The sequence below is a fragment of the Pecten maximus genome, chromosome 11 (assembly GCF_902652985.1).
Source record: "Pecten maximus chromosome 11, xPecMax1.1, whole genome shotgun sequence".
Lineage (NCBI taxonomy): Eukaryota > Metazoa > Mollusca > Bivalvia > Pectinida > Pectinidae > Pecten > Pecten maximus.
In genome coordinates this window covers 29,850,143-29,877,751 of record NC_047025.1, presented here as the reverse complement: position 1 = coordinate 29,877,751, position 27,609 = coordinate 29,850,143, and the positions used below count along the sequence as shown (strand labels likewise).

The following is a 27,609-nucleotide window of genomic DNA, read 5'->3' as shown; positions in this document are numbered from 1 at the left end:
TTAAACGTGCCCGTGATCTGTATAAGTTTGAAATGTTATACATTTTGTACTTGGAGATTAAAGAGAGCTCGACGCACTGCACCTATCAGTCAATACAAGCCCACTTAGGACGAAGATAAGCGGAAGAGGACCGTTCCCGTCATACATATATACAAATCTATCTGCTGAGGTGAGATCGACGTTGGTATCCGGTTAGGTATTGTTAAAATACCTATTGCATATAAACTCGATTTTCGTGACCAATATTCCAGTTTTACGAAACACTCGATGCCGTCCATTTTACCTGTACGTTACTTAATTACTGTGCGGTTGATGTGTTTGATTGACTGATAGGCCAAATTGTATTTTCTTAAAAGGTAAGTTTTACTATTTATTGTGTATACACAGTAAAACTGATATAAAACTATAGACGTCTCCCCTGGTAGATATTACAGGTTGTAGGTGTGTGTGGCATGCATAGTAATTTAGAATATCACGGTAACACCAGGTAACTTTGACACAAAATTCAATTATGTTAAAACTATATTTAGGAATTTCAATGTAGCTGCACTCGTACGTACTTTATATGAGATCACTTGTGAACAGATACGTGATATAATGTGCCGGTAATGGTGACTGTCAGTTTGACAGACTGTCGTTGAAAAAACACCTAAGATGATATAATAGCCACAAGGATGATCGTAAGTTCATTTTTAAGACTTGTCGATCCTTAGGATACTTTAAAGATCAATCTATGTTTGTTCTGGTTTCAAATGACCTCTATTAAACAGACGTCTCTCTGTGCTATCATATATTAATGACCTCAGGTCTTACACCCAGTGATTTATTTCTAATATAAACCGTTTTATTTCCCTTTTAGGAACAACAGATATAACTGTCTTTACCTGGGACGGTTCCAGGGTTAGGAAATAGGACACAGACTTACGTACGACCATGTCCTTAAAAGGGAAAGTGTGTGTAGTGACAGGCGCGAGTCGGGGGATAGGAAAGGGTATCGCTCTACAGTTAGGGAAAGCCGGAGCCACAGTTTACATTACAGGTGAGTTTACTGTGATTACCATTACAGGTGAGTTCACTGTGATTACCATTACAGGTGAGTTAACTGTGATTACCATTACAGGTGAGTATACTGTGATTACCATTACAGGTGAGTTTACTGTGATTACCATTACAGGTGAGTTCACTGTGATTACCAGTACAGGTGAGTTTACTGTGATTACCATTACAGGTGAGTATACTGTGATTACCATTACAGGTGAGTTTACTGTGATTACCATTACAGGTGAGTTCACTGTGATTACCATTACAGGTGAGTTTACTGTGATTACCATTACAGGTGAGTTCACTGTGATTACCATTACAGGTGAGTTTACTGTGATTACCATTACAGGTGAGTTTACTGTGATTACCATTACAGGTGAGTTTACTGTGATTACCATTACAGGTGAGTTCACTTTGATTACCATTACAGGTGAGTTCACTGTGATTACCAGTACAGGTGAGTTTACTGTGATTACCATTACAGATGAGTATACTGTGATTACCATTACAGGTGAGTTTACTGTGATTACCATTACAGGTGAGTTCACTGTGATTACCATTACAGGTGAGTTTACTGTGATTACCATTACAGGTGAGTTCACTGTGATTACCATTACAGGTGAGTTTACTGTGATTACCATTACAGGTGAGTTTACTGTGATTACCATTACAGGTGAGTTTACTGTGATTACCATTACAGGTGAGTTCACTTTGATTACCATTACAGGTGAGTTAACCGTGATTACCATTACAGGTGAGTTTACTGTGATTACCATTACATGTGAGTTTACTGTGATTACCATTACAGGTGAGTTTACTGTGATTACCATTACAGGTGAGTTAACCGTGATTACCATTACAGGTGAGTTTACTGTGATTACCATTACAGGTGAGTTTACCGTGATTACCATTACAGGTGAGTTCACTGTGATTACCATTAAAGGTGAGTTCACTTTGATTACCATTACAGGTGAGTATATTGTGATTACCATTACAGGTGAGTTTACTGTGATTACCATTACAGGTGAGTTTACTGTGATTACCATTACAGGTGAGTTGACCGTTATTACCATTACAGGTGAGTTCACTGTGATTACCATTAAAGGTGAGTTTACTATGATTACCATAACAGGTGAGTTTACTGTGATTACCATTACAGGTGAGTTAACCGTGATTACCATTACAGGTGAGTTGACCGTGATTACCATTACAGGTGAGTTCACTGTGATTACCATTACAGGTGAGTTTACTGTGATTACCATTACAGGTGAGTTTACTGTGATTACCATTACAGGTGAGTTGACCGTGATTACCATTACAGGTGAGTTCACTGTGATTACCATTAAAGGTGAGTTTACTGTGATTACCATTACAGGTGAGTTTACTGTGATTACCATTACAGGTGAGTTCACTGTGATTACCATTACAGGTGAGTTTACTGTGATTACCATTACAGGTGAGTTTACTATGATTACCATTACAGGTGAGTTCACTGTGATTACCATTACAGGTGAGTTGACCGTGATTACCATTACAGGTGAGTTGACCGTGATTACCATTACAGGTGAGTTTACTGTGATTACCATTACAGGTGAGTTCACTGTGATTACCATTACAGGTGAGTTAACCATGCTTACCATTACAGGTGAGTATATTGTGATTACCATTACAGGCGAGTTCACTGTGATTACCATTACAGGTGCGTTTACTGTGATTACCATTACAGGTGAGTTCACTTTGATTACCATTACAGGTGAGTCCCATTATTTTCATTTGAATTTTGACACAAACAAAGCATATATGTTACATGTATAAAGGGGTTCAGGTAACGTCCTCACATCTTTAGATGGGAACTTGACAGAGGTTTGTCTACATATTCAACAGAATGATATAAAGGATGGGCTCTAAATCACAGAAACCTAATCAATTGTAGAAAACTATCGAAACAAAATGGTGAAGATGAAATTGTTTACAAGATATAGAGATACATAACCAGCCAATTAACAAGCGCCAAAAACATACGTGCTGTGGTGCCTTTTAATCTTTATGGATGGACCATCGGTGGAAAAGTCCGCAACTATAACATAAAACATATTCTGTCATTGCTAAACATTACGTATAACTTGTATATATCCATTTGTTTTACCGGTTCGTGTTGACGAGGTAAAAATGTGAGTTTGAATACAATCTCCGTTGTATTTTTATAATAGCGATGATTATTTTCTATTTCGATCAATTTTCTCGGATACGTATAACCAATCACTGTTCCATCGATCAAACATGAGACACTCACATCGATCACCTTAACCCTATGTATACGGTAGTAATAAACGTTTACAGTTTTCACCTCATTATATCAACAGGTAGGACTCTCAAGAGTTCCGGTGACGTCATAGGGTCTCTTACAGATACAGCTCGAGAGGTATAACCAAAATATAACCTTGATGATAATTACACGTTTTGAAACGTTCTGTGAACAGAAACATATGTTGACATTTACTGGTGTTAATGATTTATTTGAATTACAATTGATATTTAACGTGTTTAATATAAGTAAAACTAACATACATCATTTATATCAGATATCAATTTCCTGTCTTACATTGTCTAACCTTACATTTGCAAATACAATTTTCGTCTATATAGGAGATGGAGTGAGTTTCCTGTAAAATTCGGGTGCAATTAAAAATTATCTGTTCAAGAGTAATCCAAGTATGCAGGAAGGAAGATTAGAGGAGGAAAGAAGGATTAAAGTTTGTGTATGAAGAGAGAATGGCGAAAGTAAAATTAACTATATATGTAGGTAGAGAGAGGAGGAAGTATAATTGACTATATTTGTGTGTAGGTAGAGAGAGGAGGAAGTATAATTGACTATATTTGTGTGTAGGTAGAGAGAGGAGGAAGTATAATTGACTATATGTGTAGGTAGAGAGAAGAGGAAGTATAATTGACTATATTTGTGTGTAGGTAGAGAGGAGGAAGTATAATTGACTATATGTGTAGGTAGAGAGAAGAGGAAGTATAATTGACTATATTTGTGTGTAGGTAGAGAGAGGAGGAAGTATAATTGACTATATTGGTGTGTAGGTAGAGAGGAGGAAGTATAATTGACTATATTTGTGTGTAGGTAGAGAGTAGGAAGTATAATTGACTATATTTGTGTGTAGGTAGAGAGAGGAGGAAGTATAATTGACTATATTTGTGAGTAGGTAGAGAGAGGAGGAAGTATAATTGACTATATTTGTGTGTAGGTAGAGAGGAGGAAGTATAATTGACTATATTTGTGTGTAAGTAGAGAGAGGAGGAAGTATAATTGACTATATTTGTGTGTAGGTAGAGAGAGGAGGAAGTATAGTTGACTATATTTGTGTGTAGGTAGAGAGAGGAGGAAGTATAATTGACTATATTGGTGTGTAGGTAGAGAGGAGGAAGTATAATTGACTATATTTGTGTGTAGGTAGAGAGGAGGAAGTATAATTGACTATATTTGTGTGTAGGTAGAGAGGAGGAAGTATAATTGACTATATTTGTGTGTAGGTAGAGAGAGGAGGAAGTATAATTGACTATATTTGTGTGTAGGTAGAGAGAGGAGGAAGTATAATTGACTATATGTGTAGGTAGAGAGAGGAGGAAGTATAATTGACTATATTTGTGTGTAGGTAGAGAGAGGAGGAAGTATAATTGACTATATTTGTGTGTAGGTAGAGAGAGGAGGAAGTATAATTGACTATATTGTGTAGGTAGAGAGAGGAGGAAGTATAATTGACTATATTTGTGTGTAGGTAGAGAGAGGAGGAAGTATAATTGACTATATTTGTGTGTAGGTAGAGAGAGGAGGAAGTATAATTGACTATATTTGTGTGTAGGTAGAGAGAGGAGGAAGTATAATTGACTATATTTGTGTGTAGGTAGAGAGAGGAGGAAGTATAATTAACTATATTTGTAGGTAGAGAGAGGAGGAAGTATAATTGACTATATTTGTGTGTAGGTAGAGAGAGGGGGGAGTATAATTGACTATATTTGTGTGTAGGTAGAGAGGGGGGAAGTATAATTGACTATATTTGTGTGTAGGTAGAGAGGAGGAAGTATAATTGACTATATTTGTGTGTAGGTAGAGAGAGGAGGAAGTATAATTGACTATATTTGTGTGTAGGTAGAGAGGAGGAAGTATAATTGACTATATTTGTGTGTAGGTAGAGAGAGGAGGAAGTATAATTGACTATATTTGTGTGTAGGTAGAGAGGAGGAAGTATAATTGACTATATTTGTGTGTAGGTAGAGGAGGAAGTATAATTGACTATATTTGTGTGTAGGTAGAGGAGGAAGTATAATTGACTATATTTGTGTGTAGGTAGAGAGAGGAGGAAGTATAATTGACTATATTTGTGTGTAGGTAGAGAGAGGAGGAAGTATAATTGACTATATTTGTGTGTAGGTAGAGAGGAGGAAGTATAATTGACTATATTTGTGTGTAGATAGAGAGAGGAGGAAGTATAATTGACTATATTTGTGTGTAGGTAGAGAGGATGAAGTATAATTGACTATATTTGTGTGTAGGTAGAGAGGAGGAAGTATAATTGACTATATTTGTGTGTAGGTAGAGGAGGAAGTATAATTGACTATATTTGTGTGTAGGTAGAGAGGAGGAAGTATAATTGACTATATTTGTGTGTAGGTAGAGAGAGGAGGAAGTATAATTGACTATATTTGTGTGTAGGCAGAGAGAGGAGGAAGTATAATTGACTATATTTGTGTGTAGGTAGAGAGAGGAGGAAGTATAATTGACTATATTTATGTGTAGGTAGAGAGAGGAGGAAGTATAATTGACTATATTTGTGTGTAGGTAGAGAGAGGAGGAAGTATAATTGACTATATTTGTGTGTAGGTAGAGAGAGGAGGAAGTATAATTGACTATATTTGTGTGTAGGTAGAGAGAGGAGGAAGTATAATTGCCTATATGTGTGTGTAGGTAGAGAGAGGAGGAAGTATAATTGACTATATTTGTGTGTAGGTAGAGAGAGGAGGAAGTATAATTGACTATATTTGTGTGTAGGTAGAGAGAGGAGGAAGTATAATTGACTATATTTGTGTGTAGGTAGAGAGAGGAGGAAGTATAATTGACTATATTTATGTGTAGGTAGAAGAGCGAGGAGGGCAATGTATCCCCTTACAGTGTGACCACTCTAAGGACGAAGACATTACATCATTGTTCGAGACCATAAACAAACAACAAGATGGCCAACTGGACCTGCTGGTCAATAACGCATACTCTGCCGTTAAGGTATAGGACATTTGTAACATTGTCAATATTATGAGATGAAATATTATTGTAATACTGACTCCACGAGTCTATGCGGAAATAAGCATAACCTGAAAATGTCTTTCATGTTGGGTGTTTATAATGACATCTTACTGATTTTAAAGTAAACTATGAAAGTATGATAGCTACATGAAGGTATTACTTTTCTCTCTAGATAATTTAATTTAATGCTTACTAAGAACTTAAACACAACTACGATTGGCGCATTCTTTGAAAGATCTCAAACGATAGTGAAATGAAAACTGTATCTGATGAAATGCCCGCACAATTATATCATCTTCGTGTCTGATCTTCGGTAAAGTAAATTAAATGTCTGCTATTTGCGTCCCGTTTTTATTTGCTTAAATCCTTCCACGATAAATTTCCAGATAATTTTCCTGTAAACTGCCGTGGTGAAATCTGAGACAATCCTCTACAACTTCATCAACTAATTTTGTAAAACCTCTGTTACTAGATGATATCTGAAAACAAGGGGAAGCCGTTCTGGGACCAACCCATCTCAATGTGGGATACTGTCAACAATGTCGGACTAAGGTAGGTAGACATTCACACATACACTGGTTCATACATGTATCTATCTGACACCGTTGTACAACAGGCATCCAAGGAAAGGGGAACTTGTTTTTATTAATTTATAACACAACCGACCTGTTATCCATTGAATTCTTCAATGTACTGTTTTTGCTTATGTTCTAGTGTTATTTACCCTGGAGCGTTTTCCATTGGATGCGCCAGTCAGAAATCAATTGTGACGTCGTAAAATGGACAATAACGTGACGTCAGAAAGTGTAAATGGCGCAACAAAGTATCTGCCTGAGATTTTATGAAACTCGTCTCGAATTCAAGGCTAGCAAAAAAATCAAAATCTTCTAAAACTAGTTTCATAAAATCTCATATAACATGAAAACTAATTTAAGATATTTTTACATAACTTAGAAAACTTACATTTTGACAGGTTTTAAAGTGAAGGATAGCTCATTTAAGATCATACATATGTAAAACTGCACTATATAACTGTTTTATTCTTGGATTCGGAAGTGTTGCTAGGAATACAGGACAGTCAGCAAAGTCGTAATAGGCCTTAACCAATGTTAAATATGTATAGAATGGGAGGTGCGCGTGCTTTATAATTTAAATAAATTAATTTAATCAATGGTAAATTTTAGATATAAGATAATTATGAAAGTACATGAAATGCACGTGTATATTCATCAACAGTCTCACCATTCATTATAGACCTGACACGCAGTGTAACGTCTGTACGTTTCATGTTCCTCAGATTTACACGTTTAAAGTGTCAGGAACGTCTCGGTAGTAGGCAGTGCAAACTTCTCGAACTACTATTATCGTTTGATTGATACAGGAAAACTTGGTGGAATAGAGCATCATCATGAACATAAATGTATACCGAAGTTAAATGTCATTATATACTATAACAATGTCATAAGATATTATAACAATGTCATTAGATACTATAACAATGTCATTAGATACTATAACAATGTCATTAGATACTATAGCAATGTCATTAGATATTATAACAATGTCATACGATGATATTACAATGTCATTAGATATTATAACAATGTCATTAGATATTATAACAATGTCATTAGATATTATAACAATGTCATTAGATATCATAACAATGTCATTAGATATTATAACAATGTCATTAGATATTATAACAATGTCATTAGATATTATAACAATGTAATTAGATATTATAACAATGTCATTAGATATTATAACAATGTCGTTAGATATTATAACAATGTCATTAGATATTATAACAATGTCATAATATATTATAACAATGTAATTAGATATTATAACAATGTCATTAGATATTATAACAATGTCGTTAGATATTATAACAATGTCATGAGATATTATAACAATGTCATTAGATATTATAACAATGTCATTAGATATTATAACAATGTCGTTAGATATTATAACAATGTCATGAGATATTATAACAATGTCATTAGATATTATAACAATGTCATTAGATATTATAACAATGTCATTAGATATTATAACAATGTCATTGGATATTATAACAATGTCATTGGATATTATAACAATGTCATTGGATATTATAACAATGTCATACGATGATCTTACAATGGTCATAGATATTATAACAATGTCATAAGATACTATACCAATGTCATTAGATATTATAAACAATGTCATAGATATTATACAATGTCATTAGATATTATAACAATGTCATTAGATAGTATAACAATGTCATTAGATATTATAACAATGTCATAGATATTATAACAATGTCATAAGATATTATTACAATGTCATTAAGATATTATATACAATGTCATTAGGATATTATAATTATAACAATGTCATTAGATATATTACAATGTCATTAGATATTATAACAATGTCATAGATATTCATACAATGTCATTAGATATTATAACAATGTCATTAGATATTATAACAATGTCATTAGATATTATAACAATGTCATTAGATATTCATAACAATGTCATTAGATATCATAACAATGTCATTAGATATTATAACAATGTCATTAGATATTATAACAATGTCATTAGATATTATAACAATGTCATTAGATATCATAACAATGTCATTAGATATTATAACAATGTCATTAGATATTATAACAATGTCATTAGGATATTATAACAATGTCATTGGATTTATAACAATGTCATACGATGATATTACAATGTCATTAGATATTATAACAATGTCATAAGATACTATAACAATGTCATTAGATATTATAACAATGTCATTAGATATTATAACAATGTCATTAGATATTATAACAATGTCATTAGATATTATAACAATGTCATTAGATATTATAACAATGTCATTAGATATTATAACAATGTCATTAGATATTATAACAATGTCATTAGATATTATAACAATGTCATTAGATATTATAACAATGTCATTAGATATATAACAATGTCATTAGATATTATAACAATGTCATTAGATATTATAACAATGTCATTAGATATTATAACAATGTCATTAGATATTATAACAATGTCATTAGATATTATACAATGTCATTAGATATTATAACAATGTCATTAGATATTATAACAATGTCATTAGATATTATAACAATGTCATTAGATATTATAACAATGTCATTAGATATTATAACAATGTCATTAGATACTATAACAATGTCATTAGATATTATAACAATGTCATTAGATATTATAACAATGTCATTAGATATTATAACAATGTCATTAGATATTATAACAATGTCATAAGATATTATTACAATGTCATTAGATATTATAACAATGTCATTAGATATTATAACAATGTCATTAGATATTATAACAATGTCATTAGATAGTATAACAATGTCATTAGATAGTATAACAATGTCATTAGATATTATTACAATGTCATTAGATATTATAACAATGTCATAAGATATTATTACAATGTCATTAGATATTATAACAATGTCATTAGATATTATAGCAATGTCATTAGATATTATAACAATGTCATTAGATATCATAACAATGTCATTAGATATTATAACAATGTCATTAGATATTATAACAATGTCATTAGATATTATAACAATGTCATTAGATATCATAACAATGTCATTAGATATTATAACAATGTCATTAGATATTATAACAATGTCATTAGATATCATAACAATGTCATTAGATATCATAACAATGTCATTAGATATTATAACAATGTCATTAGATATTATAACAATGTCATTAGATATTATAACAATGTCATTAGATATTATAACAATGTCATTAGATATTATAACAATGTCATTAGATATCATAACAATGTCATTAGATATTATAACAATGTCATTAGATATTATAACAATGTCATTGGATATTATAACAATGTCATTGGATATTATAACAATGTCATACGATGATATTACAATGTCATTAGATATTATAACAATGTCATAAGATACTATAACAATGTCATTAGATATTATAACAATGTCATTAGATATTATAACAATGTCATTAGATACTATAACAATGTCATTAGATAGTATAACAATGTCATTAGATATTATAACAATGTCATTAGATATTATAACAATGTCATAAGATATTATTACAATGTCATTAGATATTATAACAATGTCATTAGATATTATAACAATGTCATTAGATATTATAACAATGTCATTAGATAGTATAACAATGTCATTAGATAGTATAACAATGTCATTAGATATTATTACAATGTCATTAGATATTATAACAATGTCATAAGATATTATTACAATGTCATTAGATATTATAACAATGTCATTAGATATTATAGCAATGTCATTAGATATTATAACAATGTCATTAGATATCATAACAATGTCATTAGATATTATAACAATGTCATTAGATATTATAACAATGTCATTAGATATTATAACAATGTCATTAGATATCATAACAATGTCATTAGATATTATAACAATGTCATTAGATATTATAACAATGTCATTAGATATCATAACAATGTCATTAGATATCATAACAATGTCATTAGATATTATAACAATGTCATTAGATATTATAACAATGTCATTAGATATTATAACAATGTCATTAGATATTATAACAATGTCATTAGATATTATAACAATGTCATTAGATATTATAACAATGTCATTAGATATTATAACAATGTCATTAGATATTATAACAATATCATAAGATATAACAATGTCATTAGATATTATAACAATGTCATTAGATATTATAACAATGTCATTAGATATTATAACAATGTCATTAGATATTATAACAATGTCATTAGATATTATAACAATGTCATTAGATATTATAACAATGTCATTAGATATTATAACAATGTCATAAGATATTATTACAATGTCATAAGATACTATTACAATGTCATTAGATAGTATAACAATATCATTAGATATTATAACAATGTCATTAGATATTATAACAATGTCATAATATATTATAACAATGTCATTAGATATTATAACAATGTCATTATATTTGATAGGAATGCCATAAGGTAACATAGTAATGTTATTTGAACAATATAGAGATCTTTATTACATTATTGTTTCCTTTTTATTATTTAGCAATTTTAAAATTTGATTTAGCAAAATCTTTTGACAATTTTTAACAATGACATTTGTTTTTTTAACAATAGCATCTTATCTTACTTATAACACAGGAACCATTACATGTGTGCTATCCACGCGGCCCGACTGATGGTGCCCCGCCGGTCGGGACTGATCGTCAATGTTTCGTCCGGGGGTGGACTCAGATACCTGTTCAATATACCCTACGGTGTAGGCAAGGAAGCTGTAAGTGTCAACACTATAAACATCGCTAAGATTACACCAACGTTAAAGTATCCTGAGCTAATGATCATCCATATCTACATTAGAACACTGTTGTTTTAAATACTCATTGATCAATGTCAAAAAACAGTCGAATCTTGATTCGTCCTTTTGCATAGAAATATAGTTAGCTTATTGCTCAGTGACTCTAACACTATATCAATTTAAAAGTGAAAATAGGGTACAACTAATACTCGAATTGATGAAACTGTCATAAAATTCATTAAATGTCGATTATCAAACCTTCATTGACCAATTTACCCCGATAACCTAAACATCGATAGGGCTACACTAGTGTTACGATTCCCACACCAATAAGTTTGTCACTTTTACCACTAAACTTTTTATCAAACTTATTCGGCTACTGATTGTAATATTTGTCGACAGTGCGACAGAATGGCGGCGGATTGTGCTGTGGAGCTCAGACGTCACAATGTAGCGTTCGTCAGTTTGTGGCCGGGACCTGTTCGTACGGAGGTCATCAACCAGCTCTCGGAGTCAGGTCACCTTGTCACGGTACGACAAAAGTGATACATTGTACGAAAATAAAAATAAAAAATTGCTACGTCTACATTTTCCCTAGGTCCGTACCGGAAACTGACTATACAGTATTCATATTAAAAATGACACTTAATGTTATACAAATTGTAGATACGTAATATAGATAATTTAAAACGGGCACCTAGGTCTCCGAGCAAAACAGTCGTCAACATTATAAACTGAGTTTTTAGGATCTAAGAAGTTAAAATGACATCCGCATGTGCATTCATTTACTTACGTGTGTAGATTTAGTAATAGATTAAAAATTATGAAATAATGATTTGATAATGATTTCTGACCTATAACGTCACTTGAAGTGTAAAAAAGTAATTAATAGAAATTATGATAAACTATTCGGAACATGTTGCAATTAAGTGATATTAACAAGGTTTAATGTATGCACAAAAAACCGATGATTTCCCAAAATTTAAGTTTCCATTTGAAATATCGAAACTTGCACTAAATCCGCTCTTAGTTGTAAGCATAAACGATGACGAAACCATTGTACCTTGCTAGGATAGAGCGTCACGCATGCCGTCCTGATAAAGGTGTTCTATAAATATTGGTGTCGAGATCTGTTTCTGAATGCGATATTTGTGACATAATTATACTTAAACTAACGATAAAATGATAGTTTTTGGAGATTTCGGAGTATGAAAACGTTTTTATACAAAACAATTTGTATTAAAAACAAAGTGAACCTATTGTAATATTAACTTGACACTAATCTTGTGAACGTGATACGGTAAAATTATGTTGTCGTATCTTTTTTTTTGTTTTTTTGTTTTTTTTGATAAATTGTTAAACTACACGTGGATGAGACCTAAGTTGGCAAACAAAATAGATACTCTTATGGTTTTATTTTTCATTGCTTCAGAAAGAGAAATCTGGTATTAATTTTTCCGAAGGAGAAACAACTGAATACGCTGGTAGAGCCGTGGTCAACTTATTGTCAGGTAAAGTGTTTCTTTTTAATGAAAATTTACACACACCACATAACACAACACACAGATACACAACTCACAAATACACAACATACAACATACAACACACAACACACATAATACAACATAACATATAACACACAATATACAACACACAACATACAACATACAACACAACATACAACATGCATAACACAACACAACATACATAACACAACACACAACATACAACACACAACACACAACATACATAACACAACACACAGATACACAACTCACAAATACACAACATACAACATACAACATACAACACACAGATACACAACTCAAAAATACACAACATACAACATACAGCATACAACATACACCACACAACACACAGATACACAACACACAAATACACAACACATAATACACAACTCACAAATACACAACATACAACACACAACATACAACATACAACACACAGCACACATAATACACAACACACAATACACAACACACAGATACACAACTCACAAATACACAACATACAACACACAACATACAACATACAACACACAGCACACATAATACACAACATACAACATACAACACACAGCACACATAATACACAACACACAATACACAACACATAATACACAACTCACAAATACACAACATACAACACACAACATACAACATACAACACACAGCACACATAATACACAACACACAATACACAACACACAGATACACAACTCACAAATACACAACATACAACACACAACATACATAACACAACACACAAATACACAACATACAACACACACCACATAACACACATAATACAACACAACATACAACACACAATATACATAACACAACACACAGATACACAACTCACAAATACACAACATACAACACACAACATACAATACACAACACACAACACACATAATACACAACACGCAACATACAACACGAATAATACACAATACACAACATACAACACACAACCTACATCACACAACATACACAACACATAATACACAACACACACAATACACAACACACATAATACACAACACACGTAATACACAACACACACAATAAACAACACACAACACACAATAAACAACATACAACACACAATACACAATACACATAATACACAACACACAACATACAACACACATAATACACAACTCACACAACACACACAATACACAACACACATAATACATAGGGGAGGGGTTTACGTAATACCACATTGTCACTATGTGGGTGTTGGTTTCATACGTGTGAGGATCAAGGTCTGGTCATATTAACTATCTACAGCTGTAGTTTTCCTTATGAGTTTTTTTTACAAAGTATTTTCCCTTGGATGGAATAGGGGGAATTAAAGCGATGATTTTTTCAGATACGCATAAACATCAAAATAACGAAATGGATTTACATGGCCAGAAAAAAGTTTTTGAACATAAACTCGTAAATGATTTGATAAACAGAATAATGTGAGACGTGAATATTTACAAAACTTGTTTGTTTCAGGAGCGCCGCTTTTCTTCACTCTATCACAGATTCTTTGTTAATCTGGTTTAGATATATCTCTTTGTAAATTGTGCCCAGTGGTTTATTTTTGTACGGAACATTTCCTGATAAGCCTGGTATATATCTAAGGTCACACGCACAGACACCTATTATAGCAATACTTGTTTCAGAAATCTTGATGAAGACGAACGCTTCTATAACGAATATATATATTCGTTAAAATTACAAAGTATGAATGTACTGTCAGGTCAATTTAAAAACAAATGGAAACAGCTTAAAATTTATCTACTGTTGTTATTACGAAGCTGAACATATTGCTGCCAGGAATTCCCCTTGTTTTGTGACATTTTGTTTTTTGTCTTTAAGAAAAATTATTCGAAGTTCGGCTTGAATACTGTAGCTAAAGATTATTAATTTTGGCTCAAGTATCACAGACTTTTAACGTAAACCGTTAATTTTGTACTTTCCAGGCTATGGAAACCGTTGAATAGAGATGTGTTGTTTGTTTATGACCGACCAAACACATCACGATCAAAATGATGTAGACACATATACAAAGATGATCTATATGACGAAATTTACTACATCTAAAAGCACTTAGACTTCTCTGTTTAGGCTGCAGTGTAGGTGGTCGCCAATGGAGGTTGGTTTACTAAATATTCGGATTTGATTTTCAGATAAAAACCTTGTCAGTACGAAGTCTGGTAGAATCCTTCTGACTAGTGACCTGGCGTACGAGTATGGATTTACAGATGTTGATGGTAAATATTTCACCATGTCTTCACTCATTATATCAAACCATATGTATGGCATTCATTACAGATATAAATACAATTATAGATTGGATAGACTGTCTAGCTGCACTTATCCACCATACACAGTGCCATCGGGGCTATATTTCAGATGAATCTATTGCCAATGATACAATATCATTGTTGTCCTTCTGGGACACCCGAAATATTGACATGGTAACGTCAGAACGGCCAATTACGAATATGAAAAAGCAAAGGAGTGTCATCAAAAACATTGAAGATTTTCTTTGATTTCTAAAGAATTACCTTAAAATGAAACCATCATCATAACTAGCGAAGTTTCAAGTGATTGTAAAATTTCAGAGAGTGGTATACGTACACGTACCTGCTATCTTTGTTTTTAATCAAGGCAACATATGTAGAAAATACGTATTAAATATAATAAAACCTGTCTTAGAATTAAGTGGTCATTCCAATTCCAAATAACTATCATACCAATACCATACTGATTCAATGAATCTAAACTCCCCTAAAACAACCGTACACAACCAAAGCTGTATGACAAACGTGGTTACTTCAGTATTACGATATCAATCTCTCTGGAGTAACATACCAGTCACCGCTCCTTGGGTGTTTTACATTTCAATTTTGATTCGCTGCTCTAGACAAGCCATGGGAACTCCTGTTAAACAATATAAGACCGTGATAAATGTCCACAACTGTATTCCGCTGTAAGGCAGGCGATGGAGCCAACGTATAATACTGTCCCAAATGTATTCCATGTGGGATAGCCTTTCTTTTCTCTGTGTGTTGTGTGTCTCTTATGATCATGCTCTCTTTCTTTTGACGTCTTGATTCTTATTGTTAGTTATAATGTCATGTAATGTAGCAGGAGCTCGACACATCCTATAAGAATTTTTTTTTTAAACTGACGATAGAAAATTCCCTTTAAATTAAACGAGTTTTCAAGCCGACTCTGAATATTTGACTACGATCGCTATGCCCGTCCGTACTAATACTGATCCTCTAACATGATTTTCTGTCTAGAGTTATCTTGACGACATAATGTAATTCAATTTTTTGTTTATATAGGCCGCAAGCCACCTTCAATTCGACAGCTGAGTTTTCTACTTGGTCAGAATCCCAAAACTGCATGGATTGCTAAATGGACTCCAGGATTTCTTTATCTACCGAAATGGTTGTTAGCGCAGGCTGGCAATAAATTTTAATTCTGCACGAGTTGCTTCACTTGATACAGCTCCATGATCTGGAAATATTTAAAATCCGAAACGGAGAACGGTCGAGTTCTCTACAGGTAGTCAATTGTCACACATACCACTATGTACTGAAAACCTTGATATATCCTAACACTGGGGTTGTGGTGTAGGTATTTTATCTTATGTTCAACCACAGAAAGTTAACGTAAATTAAGTAACATTGTAGGGGGTTTCGAATGTACTGTCCTTATTATTATATCGAAGATTAGAAAGCTGCCAATGTTCATATGATCTGCATTGTACTCTTTATGAGAATAAATAATTGTCATTGTCATTGTCATTGCAGCAAAAATGTTTTGGTGTTTGATCACAAGCATCCATTTTCACATTTTTACCTGTAAAGAATAATCATGATATGTTTATCATTAATTTTATCGGACAACGTATTACTTATATCAATAGTGTATCCTTTACAACTGCATTATATTTATGTTAAATGTTACGATGTTTGTCTGTGTATGATGTTTTTACTGTATTTTCTGACAATGAGACGCTAATCAATGTATACATACATATTAGAATCAAGTTTAGAATGTGGTATTTTTTCACGTACATTTTTTATATGGGTGGTATGTCCTGCAACAAACTCGTATAAATATTTTTTTTCAAAAGTTCTTTATAAACTGCCATAGCCGTCTAGCATATTAACATTACGTATCAAAACGGATTATTTAATATGACAATACATGTATGAAATTATTTGTGTGTATGTTTTAGTGTTGAAACAGTTGTGTTTACATATAATGTGATGCAAGGGAGATCACTCAGATATCGAAATCATGATTTAATTTTAATGCCTTTATGTGACCGCAGGGCACAAAATAACCACAAAGGAATGATAAGGATAAATAATATATAATATAATATGATATAATATAGCATGGTATAATAGCTTATTTCGTGACACATCACTTCTAAAAGGTGTGCACTGAGCCAGTGAAACTGAAATGCTTACATAGTTTTTAAGTTTTTGTTTGTTTGATTTTGTCTTAATTTCAGTTTTAAAAATATAAGGTATAATTCTGAACCTGAACAACTTTTCAAATATAAGATCTGTTTCACTAACAACAAAAATGCGGTATACTTTGCATTTGGATTTTAATATTTGTAGACGGCGTTTAAACGCCAATTTCGTACTGGGGGTATGAATTTCTTGTGCAAGTTGTGGTGCATACTGTAACCAAATATACGCAAGATAAGAGAACGAATGGCATAACAGGGCCTTAATACTGATGGAAAATAGCTTGATCGAGGATCTCAAGTTAAATACATTGGGACAATGTAATCGTAAAGGTTAGTTATTTTGATACGAATGGTAAAATGTTCATCATAGTCTATAGATGATTTAAGTGCGTTTGAACGCAAATCTTTGTCTCTCATCAATGTCGTTTACCTGAAGAGTTTGTGTACTAATGTTATCAGGATTTATCAAGTTGATAATTGTAAAGAATAGTTATATAACATAATTCATTAGTGGCATGTGTGCGATTGCGTGTGCGCGAGAGTTTGAGCGTGTATATCTATATGTATGTAATGGTTATTATTATACCATGACCATATCTTAGAATTAACAATGGTAAAAAAAATATTTTTAGTACAACAATATCTTGTTTAAAAATAACTGTAAATTATCTGTTGTTTACAAACATTTGTAGAATAAACTAAAACATGTTTACTTTAACTGTCTGTGTTGTACCCTATCACAATAATCGTAAAACCTTTTTGTTGTTGTCGGAATCTTCCTTGTATATGTATATATAACCACACCAATCCCGTGGCTTAATTGACGTTTCAGCCAATATCGCATGTCTTTCGGAATGAATTGTATAGGGCACAAAGAGTTATCTTTCTTCTTATAAATGTTCATAATGTTTTCGTCGAAAGCATTTTTCGGCATAGCAGTATAATATTCTATTGGCCCCGGATATGACGCGACAGGTGGAGTAACTGGTCAAGATGAAGTATGTGATTGGTTAATGTAGCGGTAAATGCAAAATGCAGATATACAGTTAAAACAAAACAATGTATTTAGATTGAAAACAAGTTGAATAAGTGGATGTATCTTATCAACTGACACATCAATAAAATTATATTCCTGATTCAAATGCAGTCTTATTATCGCCAAAAATGATTCTAACTGATATAATTCTGTTATCCGTGCTGAAACGCATTAGTTCGTTAATTTATTTCACCAGCAGTTTTACATCATAACCACTAGCATTAAAACTATGCCGTTTATCTTTTTTGAAGATATTTCTTGTTTTTCTTTAAACCTTATTCAGTAAATCACTTAGATTTCGCAAGCACTTTATTTCGCGAACTTACCTCTTCAGACATATTTGCAAATACATGATTTCTCGAACGCTGATCTAGAAATGACTTTAAATTCGCGAATGATGAACTATCATAAGAATGGACTCCGCAAGACTCGCATATCGGTAACCGATGGCCGCCATCCAAAGGTGTTATTGTCGTACGAATAATCGCCAAGGGTTTTAATACATGATTGACTCTTTTCGCGTTTTACGCGTGAATTAATCCAAAGCGAAATATAAGTGATTTACATTATTTGTTTTGCGAATCATTCTTACTTAAACACAGCACAAACATTAAAAAGTATCAATATATTTAATAAAAATACTTTGTGATAAATCATATATAAATATATACAAGCAGCAAGTTACTAAACCGCGTCAACAATTTGCTCCCAGCTTTTTGTGCATAATCATAGCAAACTTCAGCGTTTTGTTACTCGCTTGACGTACAAGTAACACAATCAGTTTGAATAGCTTACAAGGGGTGAAAGGCTCAGACACAAATACTTATAAATCTAACATGAAGGGATGCTCTTCCTTAGAACACACAGATATGTATATCTTAATATCCAGGCTCATATTACGTTACAACATAATGCCGATAACTTATTAACTTAATATCATATATACAATGTACCTCAAAGAGTAATTAGATCTGAATTCATTACTATCATCAACAGACTTTAAGCAAACAATATCATTTGTACATTATACTAGTTTTATAATACATATCATACAGTTTACTTTGGTAGATTTTAGGTACTGGCTTATTAAGCTTACACATATCTGGCTAATTGGGACTGTGATTATCAATGACATTACATCTACGAAAGCTGACAGAAAGTTAACAGGACCAGGTGTTCAGCATCCAATGCTTCATACCACCGAGGACCGTACTTACTGTCAATGAACATGACGTAGCACATAGAAAATCAGTGTTATCAATCGAAAATCTCTACACAACTATTTACACATTCTCAGATTTATAGTAATATATTGTCAGTGTGTGACATATCGTCATAAAATCACAAACTGAATTAGTCATGTAATCATAGTAATAACTATGATACGTTGGTGTGATACCGACTCGATGTCAGAGTATAGGTATTGCCCAGTACACCTTTTTTAGAGAAGCTGGTGTGGTCATCAAATCAACAATATCTTGCCGTTGTAATCGCACAAAAATCAAAACAACCACAAGAAAAGTGTATAAGCTAAAGGAATGGACATCCATTTGCTTGTGGGTGGAGGAAATATACTTCCCCTATCTTCAACCATGAGAATTAGTTTGTCGTAAGAATACAATGTCTTATTGTGTTTTGTCTGTAACAAATTATTGTCTACAATTAAATTTATAATAATTAATTGATTATTTCATAATCGGTCTGTTATCCAAAGAATTCGCCCATGTAATAGTTTTGTATATACCGTATTCCTAAGGAAATATAACCTTGTTGAGTTTTTTTTAATTTACGACGCCGGTCAGAAATGAACTGGGACGTAATAATACGGTGCGTCATGAATTGAAACAGGCACAACAAATTGGCTGTTCCTCTGTTTAATTTTACCCTCCACATTTTGACTTTGAACATTTGCAAAATGTCAGTTAACTTAGTTGTATTTTGCATGTGATCAATTAAATATTTTTTTAATTCCTATAAAATTTTGTGAATTTCGACTCAAAGTTTTAATTTGTGCTCCTCAATTCAAGACTTGTTTAATGAAATACCATATGAAATGAAAATCATTTAAATATACATAATCATTATTTAATCTTTTAAAACAGTGTGCTGCATACAAACATGTATTTCAATTTTTTGAAATGATCGGAGAAAAGAGATATTCTCCATGATTTTGTTGAGGTTCTCAACATCATATGGTAAAACACATTCTGTAAGTACATTACTTAACATATTGTTGATTATCTTAAATCCTACTCCATTATGAATCTTATATGCGGCTTATCACAATATATTACATAGTTGTCTCATGCTAACAGCAATACAATTAATAGTGGAGATAACACTAACGCCCTTTCACCAGTAATTATACCATGGAATCTACCAACAATCTAATATGTGCTTATATATTTCATGTTTTATATAGAATATATATATATACTTCTCGGATGTATATTTTATAATTGTCATAAACCATTATGCCGAGAAATGCATTTTACACGTGTCAATGAGATTTCTTATACTGATGGACTTGTATGGTATGTTTCCTAGCATTTTTTTTTTACCAAACACATGTATCGATACTCGTCCATAGGGTTGGTGACACCAATCACAAAGTTGTGGTTAAGTTAAGCGTCAGTTTTATAGCAGATTAAGTTCCTTTAAAGCTCCGTTGAAAACAAACGTGGTTTTGTTGGAGTTCATGGAATATGGCTGTTCTGATGGATGACATCATTTAGGTACTTTTTCGCGGCGATCGATGACGGCATTTTGCTGCTGGAGGAACCACGAGCTGGTTTCTGTTTGTACCCAGACAGTGCTCAGAATGGCGTCTCTCCGTGAGAGACGTCGAGGAATCATTACTACTGCTCGAGAGAGAAATATCATGAATTAACAGGTGCAAACATATATCCTATACATTTGAAACATTGAATTTGAAAATATATAACGGACGTATGCAAGAAAAAATGTCTCAATTCGTACTTTTGCAATTGTAAATCTGGGTGTTTTGTTTTATTAGATCCTAAATAAAAACAAATTTGAGCCGAGACCAAATGATAACAGTTCCATTGCTAAAACATTCCTCCACGATGTATCCTAGTTAATAGAGATAAAGGCTTCAAAGATTCAGTATTCCATATGTTTTTACATTTCAAAGATAAAAAAAAAAGTATCTATTACGTATGTAATAAGTATGTTTATAGAAATTATTTTGCAAATATGGAGCTGTCTATCTCCAAACTATAAAATGAGACATTTTCCTATCAGACATTACTTTATTCTAGTTCATATAGTAGTCAATAGAAAGCTGTTATACGCTGCTACTTTAGACGCAAGACGCGTTTAGATAATTGTTAGAAGAAACTATATTTAAAAAAAAACAAAAAACAACAAAAACAACTATATACTGGTGTTGACGAGATCACGAGGAATTTAATTAATTTCCATATCTGCGCGAGGTATCGAACCCAGGACCGCTGGATCACCAGTCTTACTTTCAACCAATCCAGGTAAAAAGAACTCTCTAGGGGAGCAGTACATTGCGGTTAGTATTTATTTGGTCTATTACTAAGCGGAGACTGTGGGGATTAATCTGTCAGATATAGTTGATTGTGGTTAGTATTTACCAGGGTTACACTAACTAGGCTCTGTGGGGATTTATCTGTCAGATATAGTTGATTGTGGTTAGTATTTACCAGGTTACACTAACTAGGCTCTGTGGGGATCTATCTGTCAGATATAGTTGATTGTGGTTAGTATTTACCAGGGTTACACTAACTAGGCTCTGTGGGGATTTATCTGTCAGATATAGTTGATTGTGGTTAGTATTTACCAGGGTTACACTAAATAGGCTCTGTGTGGATTTATCTGTCAGATATAGCTGATTGTGGTTAGTATTTTCCAGGGTTACACTAAATAGGCTCTGTATGGATTTATCTGTCAGATATAGTTGATTGTGGTTAGTATTTACCAGGGTTACACTAAATAGACTTAATTCGGTCTATTACTAAGCGGAGACTGTGGAGATTTATCTGTCAGATATAGTTGATACCTACCTACCCTCGTTTAGCTTCAACGATGTTGGAGGATCTGGTGTAGTCGTCACTGTTCTTCTCAGACATGTCGTACTCGCTGGGGTTCATCTTCACGCACAGAGACTTACGGACTTGTTTGTGAGTCATGATGTGACCCAGGAATATCAGCAGGCCCTGATCACAAAAATAATAAGACGAATATTAGCAAAATACTACTACCACCAAATAACAAGGAAGTCCCGACAGCAGCGAATACTGTACACGTACTTTATTTGGCATACTCAAATTTTAGCGAATTTCCGAATTTTAACAGTTAAGCGGAATGATGAATTGGCGCGCCAAAGTAATTTCCCCTTAGAAACAGTATATAGCAAGTGCAATTACCGCAATCCTAATTCAACTTATGCTTGTAGTGCGAAAATAATATTACCGCTAAAATTTGTATATTTACAGTAAGTATTGATTAATACACACGTATGATATGAGAGACTGTCGTTTTTGCTGTTGTAACATTTCGTTTACGTATTGTAAGCGGTAATGAACAGCAGGTTTAGTGAAATATTTCATCAAAATAGAATACCAGAAATCAGAGATATAACATTTACAATAAATAAATTTTATTTTAAAGTACACAGGCAAAATGTCATTAAGGTAAATTTGACATGGAAAAAATATTGACCTGAATTTGACCTGGATTGACATGACACATTTTGCCTGTGTACGTCGTTCTGTACTGGCAGCCCTAATATCAATGTCGTATTTAACGTAATTTCCGAAAAAAAATATAATAAATTGTTTACATGTTCTTTTAATTTATGTATCAAGTTCAGTGTGTACCCAAACTAGTGTTTGAGCTGTGTACCTGTAACGCCGCCAACACTACAAACAGGTACTGTACTGTCTTAGATGTCCCAAAGGTCACAGCGAACCCAAGTGACCACATCAAACCTAGGCAAGGGATCAGGGAGATGGCTGTCATCACTTGTTGTCTATAGAAATATCAAAGCACGAAAATGTGTTAAAATGTTTCTAAAAATGAACTATTGATTTCTATATGGTAATGTCAATGACAGGATAAAGGCAGTTATCTAGATTTTATGATTTATGTTTTGACTTACTCAAACCATGCTTCTTTTCCGAAAAAGAATATGTAACGAAATTTGACTAAACGAGTATGATTTCTTCCCTTACTTGATTACTTCAACAGGAGAACATCCTTTCTTCGAGTCCGCTCCCATTCTAGTCAACATCATGATGACAAAGATGGCCCCGTTAATCTGCGGCGAGACCATCACATTAAGATCTAAATCTAGTTAGTCTGTAGTAGATTCTTTAAATGAATGATAATATTCTCTGCAATCCAATTACATGTAAGAATTTGGACATAGGCACGAAATGGCACTAATTTATTGACTACAACACGGGACCATTTTATAATATTGTTTTTATATTTTATTATCAGAGACGTATGTTCAACTGATACAATTTTCTCTTGACTGAAATGTTGTATCCGTTAAGTACGTACCAACTGTATGACCATCACGGGACCTAGGAATGCCCATTTTGTACCATAAGCTGTAGCCAACCAGCATCTGTAACAGTGGATGTGATGTTAATATCAACTATATTGTACTGTGATTTGGTTTGTGTTCTTCGTCTTAATGTTATCTTTTCGAAAATAGGAAACTATTTCAATGAGAAACCATAGTTCCTGGAGCACAAATGCTATCATAATTCTATAAAATCTAATTCACAACATGCATTTATTACATTTCAACATCCTCGATACTCCAGGGGAAACGCCCACTTTCGCTATCACTGAAGTTGCTTTGACCTGACGTATTATCTCATTACAGTTTGTGATGAATGTGCAGTAGTTGTGACGTATTTGCAGTAGTTGTGACGTATGAGCAGTAAGTGTGACGTATTTGCAGTAGTTGTGACGTATGTGCAGTAGGTGTGACGTATTTGCAGTAGTTGTGACGTATTTGCAGTAGTTGTGACGTATGTGCACTAGTTGTGACGTATTTGCAGTAGTTGTGACGTATGCACACTCTTTGTATATATGGCTCAACTTACAGTTTATTTGTCCCGTATGTGTCTCCTCGTATGACAGACGTGATCGCCACAATGACCCCAGGGGCGCCCCAACACGTGAGCAATATCCACGTGCGTTTGAGCGACTTATTCATCATGTGTTCAGCCTTTAACTAGAGAAATGGGGAAAAAATATCAACTTTGATACCTTATAATAGTGAGAAAACAATTATGAATGAATATTTAATCATTTGGTTTCATAGTGGTATTGTTTTTGAGCGTTTATACACCCAGTAACCCGATAACAACGTTACGTTAAAACAGATTCATCAACGATACACTAGCCCCGAGAAGGATATCTTCACAACTTATCCTCATTTAAAAATTCTCAAATCATGTTATGGACGTGAAATTGTTTGCTTTACATCTAATTGTTACCTTAGTCATCAGATGAACTCCAAAACACAGAGAAGAAAAGTGGACACACAAGAACAGGTAGTGGAGTATTGACGTCGCTGTCTTACATAACAGCTGTAACAGAATAGAAACATCTATACCAGAAACTCCGGTCGATAATACATGTTAACACGACATATGTCAATCTATACTATATTGGTATATAACAGAAATCTGTAGTTAACCATTGTTGACAATTTGGAACAAAAGTAGCTCTTAACTTGCGATGTCTGAAAAAGGCTTTACTGGTAACATTTGTGTTGTTGATGTTGTTATTTATTTGCTGTCAGAATCGAATTACTTACCTTTTCTGGGTAGGTGTTTTCCGATCCTATGAAAGCTAACTGTGCCGCCACCATAGATATACACATATTGGTTATTATGTAGAGTCCGTCATTGGCAAGACTAAAAAAAAATAAAAACATATAAAATGTGTATCAATTGAAATCAATGTTAAATTCCAACTTTAAAGGAAAGTGGTCATTTAAATTATTTATATAACTTGGAAAATCATTGTTATTTGTATTTCTAAATTATGTGATGGAAATTCATGGTTATATCACAATTATTTTTTATGAAACATCATTGGGGTGTATTCCTTATCACTGAATTGTTAATATAAAATTGTACGAGTTTAACGCTAGATATCAAGAAAAATCTTCTTTGTATTATTTGGTCACAGACTGCATATAGACAGAACTTTATATTGCACGAAACCTGCAAGACATTTTAATTCTACTAATATATAGCTCTTATAGACAGCATATCTAATGGAGTGACCTATACAGTTGATAGACATATCTACTCCACTCCATAATACTTCCCAGATAGTTTTATATGAGTGACTATATCAGTCAACAACCTTTCTGTATAAACTGTATACGTTTATTAATTGACAACTTACGGTAGGAAACAAAGTAGGCACAGCGTGAGCATGAGACCCACAAATGAGAAACCACATCCGGTCACAGTCATCTTAATCATGTTGTGTTCGTCCCACTCCGTTAACTGCAAAAAAAATACGCCATTCAATACAAAACATTAAGGCATTCAATGAAACATTTTTGCCTCATCTAAGTGTTATTATCTAATGGTGATGATAATAATTATAAGTCTTATGATGTGATAGCGATGTTATATTTGTAAAAATGATAGTGGAATAATGTCAGATACGTTTTGAACATGTCGTGATAGCGGTATTTGTTTGTAATACATTCGTTGATCGACTTACCGTATTATTTTCCCATTCCATCAAAAACATGTAATTCGCCATTTTATTTCTGAAAAATAATTGAGTTCATTGAATTAATCATTTATTCCTAATGATAACATTATATAGTTACTATCTAGTTAAACCACTATATATCTAAACTTGTGAACATATAAGTACGCAGGTCCATCAGATGAAAGATAAATGTTATAGATATAAACTGATATATCGTGCATAATTTTTAGAGTTATGTATTTAGGGTGTGGCTACAGAAAATATCAGTATATGTAATCGTTAATACCGATATCCACCAATACTATTTAGCACGCACTATTCAATACTTATACAAGTAAGGGGAATTAAATATCTATATTGCTACAGAGATTTTGAGTAATTCTTAATACTAAGTACTGACTTCAGCACGACAAAACAACGACCGTTTGTCACGAATGTTATGGGAGCCTTGAACACGCTATGTACTTTGCACCTACACATAATCCAATAGCTATGGAGTCACAATTACCTATGTTATGTACTTTTCTTGATTCTATTTTTGCTGACAGATGCCGACGAAGTGAATATATTGGTCTATAGGTAAAAGATATACTTACCACACCCTACGCCAGAAATAAGTTGTTTTACAAACAGTTCTCATCAGTTGTGATACAATTGTCACAAATTATGCAACTGCATTTCATGTGCAGTTTGTCTCAAATGAATCCCGCACTCCATCGCCTTCCTCCGAAAACAATTCCTTCATATTCAAGTGTGGAATTTAATACCGATTTGCCTATCAAGCATTGATCCTAATCTTAGTTCGTTATGTTATGGTAGCTTTATTTAGAATAAGACAAAATGTCCTAAGACTACCGCCGGGTTGTCGTAACGTTGGAAACAATTGTGGTATAGAAATATTCATAAACATTTCATAGCATTTCAAGAAAAGTGATATTTTGATAATTTTTGTACAGAATTGACATGATTTTATACACCCCAAGCCGGATAATGGCTTATATTCATGTTATTTATATAGGTAAAGAATTAGTTAATCTC

General features: G+C 32.9%; 2 protein-coding genes across 4 annotated transcripts; one reads left to right on the top strand and one right to left on the bottom strand.

Moving 5' to 3' along the window:
• Nucleotides 1–165: 165 nt before the first annotated feature.
• Nucleotides 166–18,504, top strand: LOC117338140 (dehydrogenase/reductase SDR family member 1-like). 2 transcript variants are annotated; one of them, XM_033899358.1, is made up of 10 exons: nt 166–356; nt 860–1,039; nt 3,405–3,463; nt 6,179–6,322; nt 6,816–6,895; nt 11,609–11,741; nt 12,165–12,293; nt 13,195–13,273; nt 15,472–15,555; nt 16,639–18,504. In XM_033899358.1, exons 2-10 carry the CDS (start codon nt 934–936, stop codon nt 16,773–16,775), a joined length of 951 nt encoding a protein of 316 aa, XP_033755249.1. In that variant the 5' UTR covers nt 166–356; nt 860–933; the 3' UTR covers nt 16,776–18,504. The 2 variants fall into 2 exon arrangements, with proteins under 2 accessions (XP_033755249.1, XP_033755250.1); XM_033899359.1 differs by lacking the exon at nt 166–356 and adding an exon at nt 569–680.
• Nucleotides 18,505–19,437: 933 nt separating this feature from the next.
• Nucleotides 19,438–27,487, bottom strand: LOC117337308 (adhesion G protein-coupled receptor E4-like). Of its 2 annotated transcripts, none has more exons than XM_033898218.1 (10): nt 26,578–27,485; nt 26,251–26,354; nt 25,652–25,751; nt 25,329–25,421; nt 24,933–25,063; nt 24,379–24,445; nt 24,045–24,130; nt 23,716–23,842; nt 22,879–23,027; nt 19,438–21,683 (listed from the first exon to the last, which is right to left on the bottom strand). In XM_033898218.1, the coding sequence occupies exons 1-10, from the start codon at nt 26,617–26,619 to the stop codon at nt 21,554–21,556; spliced, it is 1,029 nt and encodes a 342-aa protein (XP_033754109.1). In that variant the 5' UTR covers nt 26,620–27,485; the 3' UTR covers nt 19,438–21,553. The 2 variants fall into 2 exon arrangements, with proteins under 2 accessions (XP_033754109.1, XP_033754110.1); XM_033898219.1 differs by having other exon boundaries at nt 21,572–21,683; nt 22,875–23,027; nt 26,578–27,487.
• Nucleotides 27,488–27,609: the final 122 nt, after the last annotated feature.